This window comes from Suncus etruscus, chromosome 1, assembly GCF_024139225.1.
Source record: "Suncus etruscus isolate mSunEtr1 chromosome 1, mSunEtr1.pri.cur, whole genome shotgun sequence".
In the NCBI taxonomy this organism is placed as follows: Eukaryota; Metazoa; Chordata; class Mammalia; order Eulipotyphla; family Soricidae; genus Suncus; species Suncus etruscus.
In genome coordinates, this window is record NC_064848.1 from 165,152,842 (window position 1) to 165,174,572 (window position 21,731).

Below are 21,731 nucleotides of genomic sequence, written 5' to 3' on the forward strand. Positions count from 1 at the left end.
TATAATTTCTATTTGAATGTGACTTTTTATATTTATGTTTATGCTCATGCTCCTTGCAAAATGACCATCATTTTTCTTTTTGGGGAGGGGGTCACACCCGGCAGCCCTTAGGGGTTACTCCTGGCTTCTGTGCTCAGAAATAGTTTCTGGCAGGCACAAGAGACCATATGGGATGCCAGGATTCGAACCACCGTCCTTTTGCATGCAAGGCAAACGCCTTACATCCATTCTATCTCTCCGGTTCCCCATCTCTTTTCTTAAGCTTTGTTTCATAAGTCCTCAAGAGACAGTGATTTATTTTGAGAATTAAAGTTCATTATTGCATTCTATTTTGTTCAAAAGCCTCTGGACAGAGACACCATTTAGAGGATTCTGTAGTGGTACACACTGTAAAACAGACACAAAGCATACTTTGAGTTGTGAAAATACCAAAAGCTGAAAGTCCTGCATTTTCATATTTCAGGAAGGTACCAAAATCCATAGAGAAACCAAAAAAATAAGAAAACCAGATAGCAGATGCTGCCGCAGCTAACAGGGACCCAATTTTTCTGACATCTGCCACCTGACAAATGACTTCATGGTCATATGTTAAGAACTAAAACTAAATTTAGTGATTGCTGCCATCCATGTGGACACAATTGATCCTACTCTTATCAGAAACTAAAATAGACTTGGCCACGAACCAGTTGTGGCTTGCAGAAGCCAGTGCTTAAGTCCTGCACGTGGAAGTGTCCAGTGCTGCCAGGGGAAGAACAGCCGAGGACAACTCAGGAGGTGCTGGGCTAAGCAAAGATACACTGCCAGCAGAAGGAATTTGGTCCATTTAGGAAGGAGGAGCGGAAGTGTTTATATGCAGACGAGAAAGACGACTCAACAAGCTGAGCACAGGCTTTACATGCATAGACCCAGCTTCAACCTGGCTCCACTGCATCTCTTTGGCACCACTGATAGTAATCCCTGAATACAGAGCTAGGAATGCTCTCCAACATTGGCAATGCCATGAGTACCATTATATGCAACTTGAGGACTAGCTCACCAGATGCAAAACATAAGTAGCGAAAGGAACAAAAACATTGTTGTGAAGTTTACATACGTCTGTCCTTGGTGGATAAACTGGAGCTCTCTTTTGTGATGTTCATATCCTGAAAGGTTAGGTCAAAGCTATGACCTATGACCTGTCTTTTAATATCAACATAGATAACTATCAGATAAAAGGGTTTGTGTGGCATCCAGGTTATGGGGACTATCTTACTTTTTGTTATTTGGTGGACCAGAACCAGTGAAAAAGATTGGTTTTGTTTTGTTTTGTTTTTGGACTACACTCAGCTATACTCAGTGAAGCCAGATAAGATGCCAGTTTTTGCTGTGCTCTTTTATAGAGTATATCCTTAAATCCTTTCAAATTTCCTTTCTCAAAAACCCCAGTGAAGAAATGAGTTTAAAAATGTATGGCTTGTGCTCACTTTGGAAGCACATATACTAAAATGGGAATGATACAGAGAAGATTAGCATAGAGGCCGGAGAGATAGCATGGAGGTTAGGCATTTGCCTTGCATGCAGAAGGTCCGTGGTTTGAATCCCGGCATCCTATATGGTTCCTCAAGTCTGCCAGAAGCAAATTCTAAGCATAGAACCAGGAGTAACCCCTGAGCACTGCCGGGTGTGACCCAACCCCCCCCCTCCAAAAAAAAAAAAAAAAAAAACAAAGATTAGCATGGTCCCTGAGCAAGGATGACACGCAAATTTGTGAAGCATTCTATACTTAAAAAAAATTTATGGAGGGGCCGGAGAGATAGCATAGCAACGTTTACCTTGCAAGCAGCCGATCTAGGACCTAAGGTGGTTGGTTCGAATCCCGGTGTCCCATATGGTCCCCGGTGCCTGCCAGGAGCTATTTCTGAGCAGACAGCCAGGAGTAACCCCTGAGCACTGCCGGATGTGGCCCAAAAACCAAAAAAAAAAAAAAATTATGGCTTTTGGGGCCACAGCGATGGTGCAAACGGTAGAGCTTTTGCCTTGCACACACTAACCTAGGACAGACTATGGTTCCATCCTTCAGTGTCCTATATGGTTCCCCAAGCTAGGAGCAATTTCTGAGCACATAGCCAGGAGTAAACCCCTGAACGTCACCGGGTGTGACGTTCAGAGAAGAAAGAGAAGAAAAAGTTTATGGCTTTAGGTTGGAGCAATCACACAGTGGGTAGGGCGTTTGCCTTACACACAACCTATCCTTTCTTGAGCACCTCCAGGGGAGTCCAAAAACAAACAAACAAAAAAGGCGCTTCTGGTTTAGAGTCAAAGCAATAGTACAATGGATAGGGCGCTTCCCCTGTCCATTGTTACCCTATCTATGTTCAGTCCCCAGCATCCAGTAGAGCCAGGAATAATTCGGAGTAATTCCTGAGTATAGCTGAGTGTGGTCCAAAAACAAAACAAAACAAAACAGTTTAGGATTTGTGTAAACCTGAAACTAGTGCACTAAGTATTCTGATCTGAAGTGCCAAAAATCCACTGCTGATACTCAGACTGAAATGAATATAAAAACATGGCATTCAGGGGCTGGGTAGGTGGCGCTGGAGGTAAGGTGTCTGCCTTGCAAGCGCTAGCCAAGGAAGGACCGCGGTTCAATCCCCCGGCGTCCCATATGGTCCCCCCAAGCCAGGGGCGATTTCTGAGCACATAGCCAGGAGTAACCCCTGAGCGTCAAACGGGTGTGGCCCAAAAAAACCAAAAAAAAAAAAAACAAAAAAAAACATGGCATTCAGCAGCTTCCTCATAGGCTTTTTTTTTTTTTTTTTGGTGGTTTTTGGGTCACACCTGGCAGTGCTCAGGGATTACTCCTGGCTCCATGCTCAGAAATTGCTCCTGGCAGGTTCAGGGGACCACATGGGATGCCAGGATTTGAACCACTGTCCTTCTGCTCCTAGGGCAAATGCCTTATCGCTGTGCTATTCTCAGGCCCCTCATAGGCTTTTACTTGACAATGGCTTGGCATTCTAAGAGAATAAAAATTTCAAGCAACTTTGTAACATTGCCCCTGTGGTTTTCTCACTGCTAAATGTTTGGATGTATTTAGAATATAGAATTTGTTACTTAACATCTAAATATATCCCCTTTAAAGCATTACATATTTCTGGGGCCGGAGAGATAGCATGGAGGTAAGGCATTTGCCTTTCATGCAGAAGGTCATTGGTTCGCATCCCAGCATCCTACATGGTCCCCTGAGCCTGCCAGGAGCGATTTCTGAGCATGGAGCCAGGAGTAACCCCTGAGTGCTGCCAGGTGTGACCCAAAAAATAAATAAAGTATTACATATTTCATATTTAAATGTATTTTATTTTATCTTGTATATAGCTGTTTTAAAGTAGGAGCTTATAGGACCATGATAGAAAGTCTCTGCTAAGTGCTCTATGTAGTATGATGGTTTACAATAGTAATTTGTTGTCCTAAATGTCCTAAATGAGGTGTTCTCTTTTTCTGGGATATGCAAGAAATTAAGTAGAACCTATGTTAAGGTATATTACTGTGCCAGGTCCGGAAAAATAGTTGAGCTGGTAAGATGTCTGCCTTGCACACAGCTGGGCCAGGTTTGATTCCCAGCACGCTAGATGGCCCCCTAAACTCCACTTGGAGCCAGAAGTAAGCCATGAGCATTGCTAGGTAGGTATGGCTCAAAAATCATAAAAGAAGGTAATTGCTGTCTTGTGAAAGAGCCTGTTTGGAGTATTATGTTTATCTGTAGTATTGATGTGCTGGTCTCTAAATTTTATTTCAGTCCAAAAGAATATCCGCTAAGGATGCCTTAGCTCACCCTTATCTAGACGAAGGGCGACTACGATACCACACGTGTATGTGTAAATGTTGCTTTTCCACTTCTACTGGAAGAGTTTATACAAGTGACTTTGAGCCTGTCACCAATCCCAAATTTGACGACACTTTTGAGAAGAACCTCAGTTCTGTTCGACAGGTTAAAGGTAAGTGTCTGTTTTGATGTTTGGCCAGGCAAGTGCCTGATAACATTCTTTTTATTATTTGACCATGAAAGGCTGACTCTGAGTATTATTCATTTTGTTTTATTTTGCTTAGTGTTTTTTTTTGGGGGGGGGCGGGGGGGAGGAGGCCCACTCAGTGGCTCTCAGGGATTACTCCAGGCTCAGCAGATCATATGGGATCATCAAACCCAGGTTCGTCTTGGGTTGGCCTCTTGCAAAGCAAACGCCCTGCTGCTGTGCTATCATTCCAACCCCTGACTCTTTTTGTTTGTTGGTTTGGTTTTTGGGCCACACCCGATGATGCTCAGGGGTTACTACTGGCTATGCGTTCAGAAATTGCTCCTGATTTGGGGACCATATGAGACGCCGGGGAATCAACCGTAGTCTGTCCTAGGTCAGCTGCGTACAAGGCAAGCACCCACTACTACTCAGAGTATTTTTCAACATTGCATTTAACTCTTTTCTCAGTGTATAAAAAAATATTAATTTGAGTCTTTAGGAGAAAGTCAGACATGAATTTTTTTCATTTTCAAAGCTGACTTAATGATTCAGCATATACTTAATGTGTATTCACTTTGTATGATTTCATTGCACAAAAAAAATCTTCTTGAACTTCTGTTTTATATAATATGCAAAGTTTTCATAAAGATCCTATGAGGAAATCAGCTCTTTGATGATCACAAGAGAGGAAGTTCTCATAGTATATTTATTTTGGGGGCCAAACCTGGCGGCACTCGGGTTACTCCTGGCTGTACACTCAAAAATCATTCTGGCAGACTTGTGGAACCATATGGGATGCCAGGATTCAAACCACCTTCGGTCCTGGGCTGGCTGCGTGGAAGGCAAATGCCCTACTGCTGTGCTATCTTTCTGGACCTCATATACTTCTAAAATTTTCTTTGGGGGTGAAGGTAAGAGTGGGAGATAATGACATCCAAAGTTCTGATTCAGTCCGCTTTAGGACATTTTAGAAGAGAAAGTAATTCCCAAAGTAACTAATCCAGAAGTATATACTGCACACCAACTGAGTTTTTTATGATTTACAAAAGGCAATTATTAGCCAAAATTTAGAATAGTTCATTCAGAATGCCAACCCTGTGGAGTGCTCAAAATCATGAATCTTTTTATACCTCTCATTCCAGTTCAAATAATGCCACCACTAAGGACTTTGCTTGTATTTTTTATCAGTGCCTCTCATTTGGTTATAGGAAGTGCCACTGGATTCAGCCCTGTAGATTGTGTGTGTGTGTGTGTGTGTGTGTGTGTGTGTGTGTGTGTGTGTTTGATTTAACTAAATCAGGAAATGCTAGAGATGGCTGAGAATTCACTCTGTGTGTGTGTGTGTGTGTGTGTGTGTGTGTGTTTGATTTAACTAAATCAGCAGGAAATGCTAGAGATGGCTGAGAATTCACTGCTTCCAAGCCTGCAAATTGGCATGGGTTGTATAATGTTTGTTTTCTCCATAGAAATTATTCACCAGTTCATTTTGGAACAGCAGAAAGGAAACAGAGTGCCTCTCTGCATCAACCCTCAGTCTGCTGCTTTTAAGAGCTTTATTAGGTAAGTATGTGTATGTGGTTCTAATGTTCTTGTTTGAAGTAAAAGCATGCTATTGTGATTTGATGGTCAGCATACTTGTTTTTCGTTAAAGGCTGGAGAGATAATACAGTGGGTAGGGTGCTTGTTTGCCCTGAGCACCAGTAGGTGTGACCCAGAAAACCAAGAAAGTTCAGGGGCTGGAACTATAGCACAGCAGATAGGACACTTGCCTCACCCAGGTTCAATCGCTATCATTCCCCAAGCACCACCAGGAGTGATTCTTGAGTGCAGTCAGGGAGTAAACCCTAGGCATTACTGGATGTGTCCCTCCCCCCCCACCCCCCACACACACACACAAATGAAAGAAAGTCTAACTGAAAGAGCCAGGAACTCTGGCTCTAGTCAGAATAAATGTATTCACATGGACACTGATTCCTGCGGTGGCTTTAGCAGTGGTTTTTGCAGATAGTCATTGTGCTGCCTGGTCCAGCTATATGTCAGCTAAACTTTTGAACTTAGAGCCATCCAGGTCCTTTCGTCCTCACCACCTAATAACTGCCCTTCAGAACAGTATTTTCACAGCAGGAATGCTGGTATAACCTATTTAGAGAGAACAATAGACTTTTATTGTATGAAAGGCCAAGAAACTACCTTGGCACTTAGCAGACCTTATTCTCTTTATCTCTTTGTCCTTTCCTTCTGTTTCATAATTTCTTGAACCAATCAGGTTCCAGTCAAGAGAAAGTAATCTGAACAGGCAACATTTAGGAATATAACGTTTTAACTGGGGGTCAGAGAGATAGTATAGCAGGTAAGGGATTCGGCCTTGCACTCAGCTGGTCTAGGTTTGATCCCTGGTATCCCATATGGTCCTCTTATCACCACCAAAAGTGATTTCTGACTGTAGAGCCAAAGGAACCCCTGAGCACTGCTTGGCATGGCCCCAGACAAAACAAAATAAACATTAACTGGGCCAGGGATATAGCTCAGCAATACAGCACTTACTTGCCTTGCATGTATAAGGTCCTGGGTTCATTTCCCAGCACTGTCCCCTCCCCCCAAAAAAATTGTTTGTGGGGTTTTTTGAGTTTTTATTTTGTTGTGTGTTTGGTTGGTTTTGTGGGTTTTGGGCCACATCCAGCAGTGCTCAGGTTACTCCTGGCTCTGCATTCAGAAATCACTCCTTAGCAGGGGTCTCAAACTCACGGCCCGAGGGCCACAAATGGCCCTCCGTAGAACATTTTGTGGCCTTGCCCTAGAGGAATCTTTTTTGGTTTTGTTTTGTTTTAGTTGTTTGGGTCACACCCCCCAATGTTCAAGGCTTACTACTGACTTTGCACTCAAGGATCACCCCGACTTTGCCTCCTGCGGCCCCCAGGTAAATTGAGTTTGAGACCCCTGCTTACAGGCTTAGGGGACCATTGTTGTTGACTTTAACTTGGATATTTAGTTCTGTTCTCTCTTTTTTTTTGTTTGTTTTTTGGGCCACACCCGGTGATGCTCAGGGGTTACTCCTGGCTATGTGTTCAGAAATCGCTCCTGGCTTGGGGGACCATATGGGACGCGGGGGGGGGGGGGGAATTGAACCGCGGTCCATCCAAGGCTAGCGCAAGCAAGGCAGGCACCTTACCTCTAGCGCCACTGCCCGGCTCCAGTTCTGTCCTTTCTTAACTCTACCATACACCCCATCCTTTCTTATTTGTGTATCTCCTACTTTAATCAGTTTCTTTCCTTCTCCTCAGTATATACTCTGGTACCAAGGGAAAAAAGATGTTTTTTAAATGGGAAGCCAGAGGGGCCAGAGAGATAGCACAGCGCATTTGCCTTGCAAGCTGCCAACCCAGGACCTAAGGTAGTTGGTTTGAATACCAGCATCCCATATGGTCCCCCGTGCCTGCCAGGAGCTATTTCTGAGCAGATAGTCAGGAGTAACCCCTGAGCACTGCTGGGTATGGCCCCAAAACAAACAAATAAACAAAAAATGAGAAGCCAGAAAGAGGAATAAAGTGCTTGCCTTACATATAGCCAGCCTAGGTTCAATCCCAGGCATTACCTAAAATGTTCTATGAAAGCAGAGCCAGGAATAAGACATTATTCACCATTGGGTGTGGTCTTCTCCCTCAGAAAAAGGGAAAAGATGGGGCCGGAGAGATAGCATGGAGGTAAAGCGTTTGCCTTTCATGCAGGAGGTCATCGGTTCGAATCCCGGCGTCCCATATGGTCCCCCGTGCCTGCCAGGAGCAATTTCTGAGCCTGGAGCCAGGAATAACCCCTGAGCACTGCCGGGTGTGACCCAAAAATCACAAAAAAAAAAAAAAAAAAAAAAAAAAGAAAAAGGGAAAAGATGTTTAACTACTAAAAGGCATAAGAAAAATTTCAAGGTTTCTGAAATAATGATTGAAAGTACTCCCTTTGGATGGAGGGCATGAACAGAGAGCATTTTTAAGAAGTTAATAGGAGGGAGCCGGGCGGTGGCGCTGGAGGTAAGGTGCCTGCCTTGCCTGCGCTAGCCTAGGACGGACTGCGGTTCAATCCCCCGGCGTCCCATATGGTCCCCCAAGAAGCCAGGAGCAACTTCTGAGCGCATAGCCAGGAGTAACCCCTGAGCGTCACAGGGTATGGCCCAAAAACCAAAAAAAAAAAAAAAAAAAAAGAAGTTAATAGGAGGGACTGGAGCAATGGTGCAAGTGGTAGGGCTTTTGCCTTGCATGCGCTAACCTAGGATGGACCGCGATTCGATCCTTCAGCATCCCATATGGTTCCCCAAGCCAGGAGCGATTTCTGAGCACATACCTAGGAGTAACCCCTGAGCATCACTGGGTATGGCACAAAAAGAAAAAAATAACTACTTCAATGGTAATTTTGGAAATTTCAGAACTCTTCAGAGAGGATATGGCCAGCTCCAGAACACAAAGCAGCAGGAGGGTGGTGAAGAAGCATGCCAGAAAGGGGAGAAACTGGCCCATCAGAATCTTGCTGAGTCATAGAGAAATTTGCCAAAAACTTTTGTTAAACCCAAGGTGGAAGCACTTCAAAGAAATTGAGAAGAAAACCCAGAGGGAAGTTGCTTGCTAATACTGTGGCCTATCCTGGGCCTCTCAGCGCCCTCTTTTGGCAAAAGCCAACAGCATGCTCAGGAGCAAAGGACAAAAGTGAATGGATGAAGTCTGGTTCTAGTACCACAAAGCAGTACACCACATCCTTCTTTTGTCCTTCTCCACCTTTTCTGATCTTCCTGCTTCTCTTCCTGTTGGATTCAATGGGCTGAGAGATCACGTATTACCATTTGATCCCGGGCACTGCAATATAGACCTCTGACCCATGGATCACTTTTTTTTTTTCCCCAATGGATCACTTTTGAGCATAGAGCCAAGTAATAATAAAAATTGACCTTGACACAGTATCAGAGTGAACTGAATTTATTAAATCAGTGTGAATAGTTTTATTCAGAATTCTAAAAATCATTGACTTTCATTTTTTCTGTGTAATTTTCTGGGGAAAGAAGGTAGTAGACTATATTTCTTCATCCCAAGGCTTACATGTTTTGTATGTTTTAGGGTGAAGAAGATGATTCAAAGAACTGTAGCACATAGTTTGCATGAAGGAGCCCTGGGTTTGATCCCTATGATATGCCCATGGGGCCAGCAAAAAAAAAAATTTAAAATAGGGGCCAGTGCTATAGCACAGTGGTAGGGCATTTGCCTTGTACGCGGCCGACCCTAGACAGACTCTGGTTATATTCCTTGTATCCCATGCCTGTCAGGAGTGATTTCTGAGCATAGAGCCAGGAATAAGTAACCCCTGAGTGCTGCCGGGTATGACCCAAAAACAAACAAACAAACAAAAAAGGCAAAAAAAATTTAAAATTGTTTAGTGGTTCCCTCTTAAAATCAATAAATGCACACAGCTCCTCATCCCACCTGTGAGTGTGTGTGTGTATTAAAATAAGTTTGTTTAGGAACCAGATGGGGTTCAGGGCTAAGGTGCTTGCCATATACATGGCTGTGTTCAATCTCTAGCACTTCAATCCCCAAGTACCATCAGTAGTAAACCCTGAGCACATCCTGATGAGCCCAAACACCAGGAAAATTTTATTTCAGAAACATGAATCAGGAGGTAACCCCATGAAGTAAATAAAGGAATATCAAACTGGAATACCAGCCAGGTGTTTCAGTTCATTTCAGGTATGGGACATTCACTGTTTTGAATCTTGGGGGAAATAAAGTTGTCACATACATATACCATTAAGATTATAATCTAGGGAAGGGCAGAGAGCTAGCACGTGATACGGTATTTGCCTAGCATGTGGCCAACCTGGGACAGACCTGGGTTTGATCTCCAGCATCCCATATGGTTCCCTGAGCCTTCCAGGAACGATTTCTGAGCACAGAGTCAGAAGTAATCTCTCATCCTCACCTGGTGTGGCCCAAAAAAAACAAACAAAAAAAATCATAATTTATTAGGCAGGCAATATTAGACATAAATGATAACTGATAAAAACAAATCTGTGTCCTGGGGCCAGAGCAATAGTACAGTGGGTAAGTTGTTTGCCTTGTACTTGACCAACCTGGAGTTCAATCTTGGGCATCCCATATGGTGCCCTGAACAAATATGACCTATTTTAGGGCCCAGAGCGATAGTACAGCAGATAGGGCACTTACTTGCCTTTCACACAGCTGACCTAGTTTGATCCCTGGCATCCTAAATGTTCCCCTAAGTCTGCCAACTTATTTCCAGGAATAATCCCTGAGTACCATCATGTGTAACCTTCCCCCAGACAAAGCAAACAAACAAAAAAACCTGATCTGTGTCCAACAAATATTGTTTTGGGTTTTTTTGTTTGTTTTAGGTTTATGGGGGGGGCACATCCAGCGGCACTGGGGGATTACTCCTAGCTCAGCACTTAGAAATCGCTCCTGACAGGCTTGGGGGACCATAGAGGATGCCAGGGATGGAACCCGCATCCATCCCAGGTCGCCCGCATGCAAGGCAAACACCCTAGGACTGTGCTCTAGTTCTAGCCCCAGGTGTCCCAACAAATATTAAATGACTATTCATGTTATTTGATTAAAAAAAAAGTGCTTATGAGGGGTTGGAGAGAGTACAGTAGGTAGGGTGCTTGCAACAAACCTAGGTTTAATCCCTGGCATCCCTGAACATCATCAGGAATAATTCCTGAGTGTAGAGCCAAAAGTAAGCCTGGAGCACTGCCCAGTCGTGCAACCAAAAAGTCAAAAAGGATGAGAGAGATAGCACAGCAGTAGGGCGTTTGTCTTGCATGCGGCCGACCCAGAATGAATCTGGGTTTGATTCCCAGCATCTCATAGCCTGCCATGAGTGATTTCTGAGCACAAAACCAGGAGTAACCCGAGTGACACCTGGTGTGGTCCCAAAACAAACAAAAAACACCAAGCCTTTAAAAAAAAAAGGATACTTACAATGACCATTCAAAATAGGAATCCCATTTAAAGCCATAGTGTGTTGAGGGGCAGGAGAGATATTACAGTGGGTTCGGGTGCTTGCCCTGAACATGCCAATCCAGATTTGATCCCTGGCACCCCAAATGCTCCCCTAAACACTGGGAGTGCTGGGTGTGGCCAAAAACCAAAATTAAATTGCAGTATTTTAGTGAAGAACCCTCCATCCTTTAAGATCATGTTGCTAGTTAAGTATAGACATTATTTATAATAGCTGCCATTTATGTTGCATAGTAGAAAACTCAAGTTATCTCACTCATCATTAGCTTATGAAGTGGACAGACAACATTATTCTTTTTCAGTAAATGTGCTTAATTTGGGGCCGGGAAGGTGGCGCTAGAGGTAAGGTGTCTGCCTTGCAAGCGCTAGGGTAGGATGGACTGTGGTTCGATCCCCCGGCACCCCATATGGTCCCCCCAAGCCAGGGGCGATTTCTGAGCGCATAGCCAGGAGTAACCCCTGAGCGTCAAACGGGTGTGGCCCAAAAACCAAAAAAAAAAAAAAATGTGCTTAATTTTACACAGCTGCTGAGTAATATTTGTCTATTTTAGCCAATGTACCTGCCATCTTGCCTCGTATAGAGATAGTGTTTCAAATAACTTAAGGAAGGAAGGTGAAAGAGAAGAAATGAGCTCTTTTATTCCCCTCAGTTTAGTCAAAAATTATTGAGGCCCTCAGTGGACTTCTTTGCGTGCAGGAAACCTGGGTTTGATCCCATTCACCGTTTGGTCACCTGGGGCACCATTGGGAGAGAATTCTCCCTCCTCCAAGTATTTCTGAGTGTAATCTATAAAATCCTCCCTCTAACTTTTTTTTTTGTTTGTTTATTTGGTCACACCCAGCAGTGCTCAGGGGTTACTCCTGGCTCTATGCTCAGAAGTCGCTCCTGGCAGGCTCAGGGGACCATATGGGATGCTAGGATTCGAACCACCATATTTCTGCATGCAAGTCCTACCTCCATGCTATCTCTCCAGCCCCCTCCCTCTTAATTTTTAATTAAAAAAATATTTTGGGGGGCCGGTGAGGTGGCAGTAGAGGTAAGATGTCTGCCTTGCAAGCACTAGCCAAGGAAGGACTATGGTTCGATCCCCCGGCATCCCATATGGTCCCCCCAAGCCAGGAGCAATTTCTGAGCACTTAGCCAGGAGTAACCCCTGAGCATCAAATGGGTGTGGCCCAAAAAATTTATTTTGGTCGGCCAGAGAGATAACACAGCTGTAGGGTGTTTGCCCTGCATGTAGCCGATTCAGGACAGTTGGTGGTTCAAATCCCAGCATCCCATATGGTCCCCCAGGCCTGCCAGGAGTAACCCGAGTGCTGCCAGGTGTGATCCTAAAACAAAAAAAAATTTTTTTTTAAATGTGAGCCATATTCAGCAGTAGGGCATTTGCCTGGCACATGGCCAAACCAAGACAGACCAGTGGTTCTATTCCCAGCATCCCATATGGACCCCTGAGCACCACTGGGTGTGACTCAAAATTTTTTTTAAAAAGATATAAATATAGATTTAAGATTATTATGAATTGCGACTAGAGAGATAGTACAGTGCTTGGTTTGCATGTGGCTGACCCTGGTTTGATCCCCAGCATCCCGTGTAGTTCCCCTGTGCATCATCAGATGTAGGCCCAAATCAAAAATAGTGAGACTTCCTGGGGTAGTGGTTATTGCTTCCCAGCCTTGAAACCAAAACAGGTTGGGGCGGGAGAGATAGCATGGAGGTAAGGCGTTTGCCTTTCATGCAGGAGGTCATTGGTTCAAATCCCGGCGTTCCATATGGTCCCCCTTGCCTGCCAGGAGCAATTTCTGAGCCTGGAGCCAGGAATAACCCCTGAGCACTGCCAGGTGTGACCCAAAAAACCACACACAAAAATAAATAAATAAATAAATAATAAAAACAGGTTGTAGTACCCTTTGTACTCTGATATCTGACCCCACCATCTCTCCCTTTCCTTCCAGTTCCACTGTCGCTCAGCCGTCCGAGATGCCCCCCTCGCCTTTGGTGTGGGAGTGACGGTGGAAGATATTGTACTACTGAAGATGTAATGTAGCTTTCCACTGGAGTCTGGGATTTGCAATTCTGGAGGTTAATCATGCTTGTACTGTAATTTTACTAATGAAGTTTTAAATTAACAACCACTACTTGTATGATATGAATAATATTTAGAAAATGTTACTAGACTTTTAATCTTGTAAAGTGGTTGTGCTTTTAGAAGAAAAATTATTTTACCCAGAGTTGCACATGTTTTATGAATTTAGTGCAGCTGTTATGGCTCACCTCAGAACAAAAGAAAATTGAACCAAATTTGGGAGTTGGGATTTTGTGGTTTTGTTTTTATTTTCCTTTTTTAATGAAGTGAGATTGTTCACACACACACACACACACACACACACACGCACGCACGCACGCACGCACGCACGCACGCGCGCGCACACACACACAAGGCAGTCATACATTTTGATAATTTGAGCCATTCCTGAAGATTTGGAGTTTTCTAAAAGAATCTAGAAACCTTGCCTGCGACCAATCATGGAGCCACCCGAGCTGAGTGTGGCTGCACCTGGGGGTGGGGGGCGGGGCATGCCACCTAATGATCAAGCCCTATAATTAACTTCTCATTAGAGCCGTGACAGTGATGTGTGCTGTCTAAAATCCATTGTTGTGGGTAGAGAGAATGAGTTTGTGACTAGGAGAGACTAAACTTTTGTTTTCCTTACCTGGTATAAATATATATATATATATTTAATCTATTTTTATTAGAAGTTTTTCTGCTCTTTCTTACATAAAAGAATCCCGAAGCATGCATCTTTCATGTGTGTAAATAAGTAATTTCTGGACTAATTTCAAAAGAATCCCAACATTGCTGTATAGAGAGAGAACTAGCTTGCACATTTTAGGTCTGTGAAATTTTGTGAGACTTTTCCTGCACTGGACAGTAAAAAAAAAAAAAAACAAATAAATAAAAAACAAAAACAAATTTTAAAAAAAAGGCACATAGGAATTATGTCAAATGTGTTTGTGTCCTTAGGCAAAGCTGTGGGAGTCTTGAAATGTCACAGTAGTAAATAACTTATTACTTTTTGACAAATTCTTTTTTTCTGTTGGAACACTGAATTCTCCTGTGCATATGTATATATGAATACAAATTGAAGGCCTCTACCTCCTGGAGTTATACAACTTGGCTTGTTAACCTCCACATGCTGATGATGACTATTTTTTTTTTTAAGTTCAATGTGGAGACTTGAAACTTGAATGTCCCTTCCAACTTTTATATTAAAAATAAAATGACAAGAAAATGGAAGATTGTTTTTCACTTGTACAAGGAGTACTAATGAATCGTCTTAAAATTGGTCTAGGATAAAACCTTGGTGTGTGTTATGGACAACTAACTATTAAAGTTACTGTAAGTTATCTGTATTTAGCAGAGTATTTTCATCTTGAGTGATCTGAACTGAAATGGAAGACTATTAATAAGTTATGTTTGGAAGTTTTAACTTCAATGAAGTAATTATTTGCTGTGAAAGAAACAAACATTGAATTACTAAACAAAGATGGTGCAATATCTTTGTTTTTTTTTTTATGAGGCTCCTGAGAATCAACCCAACTGAAGCATTTCAATTCACTTGAATGAGAAACGTGTTTAGTATCAAAAGAGCCCAAGAAGACACTGGTGTGAAAGGTACAATCTGAGGTTGGTCAATCACCGTGGCACACTGACTGGTCACTTTGTACAATGTAGATTTGAAGTACAGTGGTGAAAACATTAAATGTGACATTTGAAAATGTGTCATCTCTTTTATTTTGGTTCCTTTCCTCTGTTTTCTCTTTCATATCATGTCTCCTGAAATTGCAAAGATTTGAGATATTTTATGTTTTCAATTTTCCTGTTGGTTTGGTTTTTGTTTGGGGGCCATATCCAGTGATGTTATGGGGCTCCTCCCAGTTCATTGCTCAGGGGACCAGGTGGTGCCATAGATCAAACATGTAAATCATATGTTCCAGCCTTTTGAGCTATCTCTTCAGCTATTCTTCCCATTTTGATCTTTGAGATCTTTGATCTTTGGAGACATAACTGGTAATACTTAGGACTAGCACTGAATCTAGGACTGAACCTGAACCTCCTGAATGCAAGGTATGTCCTTTCTTTTTTTTTTTAATCTTCCCAGAAACTTGCCAAAGACATACTATCAAGACTGGGATTTTAAGACTACAGAGATAAGCTCAGTGTTAATGTGTACATGGTGCCAGTAGGAATCCCAGGTTTACTCCTTGGCACCATGTACTAATAAGCGTGATACACCACCACCAATTCACTCTACCGTCAGAAATGCTTTAGGAGTAACCCTTGAGCATCACTAGGTATGGCTAAAAAATCAAAAAAAAAAAAAAAAAAAAGATACAGATTAAACTATATACTATTTAAAAGCTTTCCAAAATTTCAATATAAGGCTAATGATCATCAGACATTTGGGGGGGGGGGAACTGAACTTAGAGGCTATACCTGGGAGTGCTGTGTTGTTACACTCAGCTCTGTACTTAAGGAAACATTCAGTGCCACAAAATACATACCTTGGGACCGGAGAGATAGCACAGCAGTAGGGTATTTGCCCTGCATGGGCTGATCCCGGACAGATTCAGGTTCTGGGTTCAATGCCCACCATCCCATAATGTCCCCCGAGCTTGGTAGGAGCAATTTCTGAGTGGAGAGCCAGGAGTAACCCCTGAGCGCTGCCAGGTGTGGCTCCAAAACTAAACAAAACAAACTTTTGCACTATGTCTCCATCCTGGGCTGAAACCAGACTCCATTTATTGGAGTCCAATACAAAATGGAAGGTTTGGGGACTGGAAGGCTCAGGATTCCCTCTTGACAACTCTGAGCCAGCTGAGTCAGTAGTTGAGTGCAATGATCTGAGCACAGGGCTTGACAGACCCTAAAATGATGGGGATTACTCAGGCTACACCTTTAGGGCTGCACCTAGCAATGTTTAGTTCTGGAGCCGCACTTTGTGATTAGGGATTTCTCCTGGCTCTGTTTGTTTTTGGATTTTGGGGGGGGTGGCCACACCCAGTGATGCTCAGGGATTACTCCTGGCTATGCGCTCAGAAATTGCTCTGGCTTGGAGGACCATATGGGACGCTGTGGATTGAACCTTGGTCTGTCCTAGGCTAGCCTAAGGCTCCGCACCACCACTCTAGCCCCAGGAATTACTCCTGGTGATGCTTAGGGGACAATATGGAGTGCCAGGAATGGAACCTGCTGTGCCAAGGATTGAACTCCGGTTCCTGTACATTTAATTCTTTTTTAATGTAAACATGATTACGAGGTTGTTCATAATACAGGGTTTTTCTCCACAGATAAAGTTGTGGCTGAGTTATAGTCATATAATGTACATGTACAACAACCTTCAGCAAGTACATGCACATTGCTACTGCCACCATTGTCCCCAATTTCCCTCTCATTCTCCCCATGCCCTCTCTGCACTGTCTCTGGGACATACATTTTCCTCTCCTCTTTTTTTATTATAATAACCTCTATCTCTCTCCCTTCTTCCCTCCCTTTTTCCTCCCTTTTGGACACTTTGATTTGCAGTACAGTTGCACTCCTTTTGCAAGTACTTGCACTCATGCCTACTGGGATGCACACTGAAGTTGAGAACTGCAAATAGTGCTTGCCGTGGGTCATATTTCCTGACTTAGGGCTAGTACCTCTTTCACTACTGTGCTCCCTATACCCCTCTGTAAAACAAACACATCCAGCAGCAGAGCAGATAGAAATCATTCATGCAGGGGATCAGGGATGAGAGAGCTGTCAAACACAGAATTGCCAAAATAGTCTGAAGGGATTTTTAAATCATGACCATACATTTGTAAGAAGTGGATTCTAAGCCACTTTTTCTCCAGGACCTTGCCTTCCATTCTTTTATTTCATTTGCTTATTTTGGCTTTTGGAGTCAAGCCTAATGGCCTAATGTGTTGAGGTGGACCTTTGTGTACTAGGGAGTCAAATCTGGGTTGGTTATGTGCAAGTCATTGTACTTACTCACTATACTCTTTTTCTGGCTGCTCTTCCACATTCTTTTGCATTGGAGGTCGGTCACACTGGCAGTTCTCGAGAGCAGCTCTTGATTTGGTGCTTCAGAAACCATGCACTGCCTAAATTCAGATCCATGGGTCCAGTATGAAAACATTTTCTCCAGCCCTTTGAGTTATCTACCTGGCCCTAGCATGTCATTCTTAAGTATACTTTACCTTAATATTGTAAATTACATACCGACAGCAAACAAATAGTGTGCTTTATAAATAGTAAGCCTATGGTGTTTATATTCTTAGTGTCTCCATCTTTCAGAGTTAGTAACAGGCTGGAGTGGGTAAGCCATTTCCCTTACATATAGCTGGTCCGGATTCAATCTGTAGTACCCTGTATGGTCCCTCGAGGACCACTGGGAGTGATTCCTAAGTTCAGAGTCAGAAGTAAACCCTGAGTACAGAAAAAAAGAGGCCAGGATATAGCTCAAAGGGCTAGAATGCAGGCTTCCTGTGCTGGTGCTTGGATTTTGATTCTTATCATTGTGTGGTCCCCAGAGTACTGTGGATGTGGGTACAAAAGGAAATTTGAAAAATAAGACAACAATCAACAGGTTAAACAAGGTATAAAAATAGGAACAGGCATATGTGGAAATGGTCAAAACTGGAGAGAGATAGTACAGTGGTGTCTTCCACACCAACCTATCTTCAATTACCATAACCCTATATGGACCCAAGACTATTACTTGGTCATGGAAAATTTGAAGAGAAAATAACCTATTATTTTTGTACAAATAAATTATCAATTATTAATCATTATTGATTAAATTTTATTTTTGTATAAAGACAAAGAATAAGTTTACTAGTCGACGTCTGCACAAAGGTAATTCTAAGGGTGTATTTTAAGAAGCATAGTTTAAAGTGACCGTGTGAGAAAATCTTAGCAAACATCACACTCAGAAAAGCCTGTTGTGTTTGGTGAGAGGGAGTAAAGCATTCGAGTTCATTTACTCCCCCCTTTATTTATGTATTTATTCATTCATTCATTTATTTTTGCTGCTGCTACTGTTGCAGCAATCAAGCTGTACACAGTTGTTTTGCTCAGGAGTCTTGCACTTCTGGTTGTGGTACTCACACATCCTTGGTGCTCACTGCAAAACTAGGCTCTCTCTCTCTCCCTCCCTCCCTCCCTCACCCTCACCCTCACCCTCACCTTGACCCTCTCTCCTCTTTCCTCTCTCCCCCCCCCCCCTTTTCTTCTCTCTCCTCTCAGGTGACTCCTATTTCTGCGCTCAGAATTTGCTTCTGGCAGGCTTGGGGGACCATATGGGATGCTGGGAATCAAACCTAGGTTCTTCCCGGCTCAGCCTCATGCAAGGCAAATGCCCTACCGCTGTGCTGTCACTCTGGCCCTCTTTCTCCTCATTCCATGCCTCCTTATTGTGTGGGTACACTTGAAAGGTCATTACTTTGAACCACTAAGGAGTCACCCTGGGGCCCGGGCTTCCTGCTATGGAAGAACCATGCTGTGGTGCTGAGGATTGAACCCAGACCTCCTGCCTCCTGCAAGCAAAGAAACCATGTGCTTTGGCATTAAGCTGTATCTTCCCTCTCCACCCTATCGTGCTGGCACACCTGTTTTTAAGAGAATTGCTTAGACACAAAACCTTGAATGTTTTCAACCCTCTAAGTGTTTTTGTCTCCTTTGAGGTGCCCTTTTCTAGCTGCCCCTTCACAATCACAATTAATCTCACTTTGCAAAATAAAGTAGTACTTAGGCAAAAAAAATAGTACCGGAGTTAAAAAAAAAAAAAAAAAAACCGGCCGGAGGCTTTTGCCTTTCATGCAGAAGGTTATCGGTTCAAGTCCCACCGTCCCATATGGTCCCCCGAGCCTGCCAGGAGCGATTTCTGAGCATAGAGCCAGGAGTAACCCATGAACGATGCCGGGTGTGACCCAAAAACAAACAAGCAAACAAAAAACAGATTTCTCTCAAACACCACCAGGGGTCACTCCTGAGCACCACGACGAAGCTCAAACTTAACCCCAAACCCCCTAAAAAGTGCTGCCTTGAAATGCACAACCATTGCAAACCCCCCCCAAAAAATAAGAGAGGCATGTTCTTACATGTCTTTATGTGGCACAGTGGTTCCTGCATGTAGACTACATTTTACATGTAGTAAAATGGAAAGTTTGGTTCATAAAGACTTCATCTCTTATTACTGTCAGTCAAAAATTACATCATACCTGAGAACTCCTTGAAATGTAAGTAAAGGTAGCATTAGGAAAAAACACAGACTTGCAGTATTTTATATCACAGGTAACTAATTTCATGGCACAGTTCTCTTGAAATTCAGAAGTGAAAAGATTTTTAATGGAACAAATAAAATGAAGCCAGACTTTTGAACAGAAGGTAAATTTGTTTTGAGCTGTTTGGTTTCCCAGTGAAGACATTCCAGTTCAAACGTTTATGTGATAGTCCTTTTTCCATGATTAGAATTAAATGGAATCTACAGTTAGAAAGTTCTCACAACTATATTAAAGATTTGGGGGGTGGGGATCACACCCTGCGGCAGTGCTCAGGGGTTACTCCTGGCTCTATACTCAGAAATCGCTCCAGGCAGGCTCGGGGGACCATACCCTGTGTTGGTCTTACTGCTGTGCTAACGTTCTGGCCCCTATATTAAGATTTTTTTTTTTTTGGTTTTTGGGCCACACCCGGCGGTGCTCAGGGGTTACTCCTGGCTGTCTGCTCAGAAATAGCTCCTGGCAGGCACGGGGGACCATATGGGACACTGGGATTCAAACCAACCACCTTTGGTCCTGGATCGGCTGCTTGCAAGGCAAACGCCACTGTGCTATCTCTCCGGGCTCCTATATTAAGATTTTTAAATGATCAAAACTTGGAGCTGGAGCGATAACACAATGAGTAGGGTGTTTGCCTTGCATGCAACTGGCCAATCCAGGTTCTATCCCCAGTATCCCATATGCTCCTTTGAATCTGTCAGGAGTAATTTCTGAATGCAGAGCCCAGAGTTAACCCCTCAGTGTCTCTGGGTGTGGCCAAAAACATCAACACTTAGTTTTGGGGGCAGCCTAGCATGTATTTTAACTCTGTGTTGGCTTCTTGGCTTCACATGGCTCTCAGGACACCTCTAAAAGGGGTCTTCAGGCCTTGAGCACTTTGGGGGTGTGGCCACTATTAAACAAATTGTACAAATGGTGGGTCTGAGACATGAAAACTTTGTGCTTTGTTGATGGAATATTGAAAACATGCAGCCTCCTAAAAAAAGAAAAAAGAAAAAGAAGTGTTTTTTGGGCCCGGAGAGATAGTACAGCGGCGTTTACCTTGCAAGCAGCCGATCCAGGACCAAAGGTGGTTGGTTCAAATCCCGGTGTCCCATATGGTCCCCCGTGCCTGCCAGGAGCTATTTCTGAGCAGACAGCCAGGAGTAACCCCTGAGCACCGCCAGGTGTGACCCAAAAACTAAAAAAAAAAAAAAAAAGAAAAAGAAAAGTGAAAACATGCAGCCTCAATTTAAAAAAAAAAAGTTCCTGTGGCCGGAGAGATAGCATGGAGGTAAGGCATTTGCCTTTTATGCAGGACAGTGGTTCGAATCCTGGCATCCCATATGGTCCCCTGTGCCTGCCAGGGGCGATTTCTCAGCATAGAGCCAGGAGTAACCCCTGAGTGCTGCCGGGTGTGACCCAAAAACCAAAAAAAAAAAAAAAAAGTTCCTCAAAAAATTTACTTTTGGGGGGCCGAAGAGATAGCATGGAGGTAGGGAGTTTGCCTTGTATGCAGAAGGACAGTTGTTTGAATCCTGGCATCCCATCTGGTCCCCCGAGCCTGCCAGGAGCAATCTCTGAGCGTAGAGCCAGGAGTAACCCCTGAACGTTGCCTGGTGTGACCCAAAAAAATAAATAAATTTACTTTTTATTTTGTTTTTTGTTTTTTGTTTTGGGGCCACACCCGGCGGTGCTCAGGGGTTACTCCTGGCTGTCTGCTCAGAAATAGCTCCTGGCAGGCACTGGGGACCATATAGGACACCGGGATTCGAACCACCACCTTTGGTCCTGGGTCGGCTGCTTGCAAGGCAAACACCGCTGTGCTATCTCTCCAGGCCCATAAATTTACTTTCTGATCCACTTCTGGGCATCTCCATGAAAGAATTGAGAACAGGAACTCAAACAGCTATCTCAGATACGTGACCAGAATCACAACCAGCATTTGCAATAGCATTATTGCATCAGGGCAATAGTACAGGTGGGCCACTTGCCTTAGACACAGCCAACCCAGGTTCAGTCCCCAGAACATATGGACCCCAAGCCTAGCCAAGAGTAAACTCTGAGCACCAGGTGTGCCCGCAGCCCCCCCCCCCAAATAAAGGTCAGCATTATTCACAATAACTAGAAGATGAGGTTAAAGAGATGGAACAATGGATACTTAAATACAGCTGACCCAGAGTGATCCTCAGCATCCCTTATGATCCCCCACCCCAGCCCACCAGGAGTGACTCCAAAGTATATAGTCAAGAATTACCCCTGTGCATTGCTTTGTGTGGCCCCAAAACCAAAACAAATGAACAAATTAAAAAGTGAAAATAAGGGGCCGGCGAGGTGGCACTAGAGGTAAGGTGTCTGCCTTGCAAGCACTAGCCAAGGAAGGACCACGGTTCGATCCCCTGGCGTCCCATATGG

The 21,731-nt window shown here is 43.6% G+C and overlaps 2 protein-coding genes and 1 non-coding gene across 3 annotated transcripts in view; 2 read left to right on the plus strand and 1 right to left on the minus strand.

The window, feature by feature from the left end:
• The window catches only part of NLK (nemo like kinase), a 149,196-nt gene extending 135,793 nt beyond the window's left edge, over window positions 1–13,403 (plus strand). Inside the window, exons 9-11 of the mRNA XM_049771765.1 lie at window positions 3,776–3,974; window positions 5,459–5,552; window positions 12,965–13,403. Of these exons, the coding sequence (XP_049627722.1) occupies window positions 3,776–3,974; window positions 5,459–5,552; window positions 12,965–13,019 (348 nt within the window). The 3' untranslated portion in view covers window positions 13,020–13,403. The remainder of the gene's footprint in view (window positions 1–3,775; window positions 3,975–5,458; window positions 5,553–12,964) is intronic.
• The window catches only part of PIGS (phosphatidylinositol glycan anchor biosynthesis class S), a 1,033,024-nt gene that overhangs the window by 678,519 nt on the left and 332,774 nt on the right, over window positions 1–21,731 (minus strand). The gene's annotated exons all lie outside the window — the stretch shown is intronic.
• LOC126029904 (U6 spliceosomal RNA) lies at window positions 1,659–1,766 on the plus strand. The gene has a single exon (XR_007503059.1). It is a non-coding gene; the product is annotated as a U6 spliceosomal RNA (small nuclear RNA).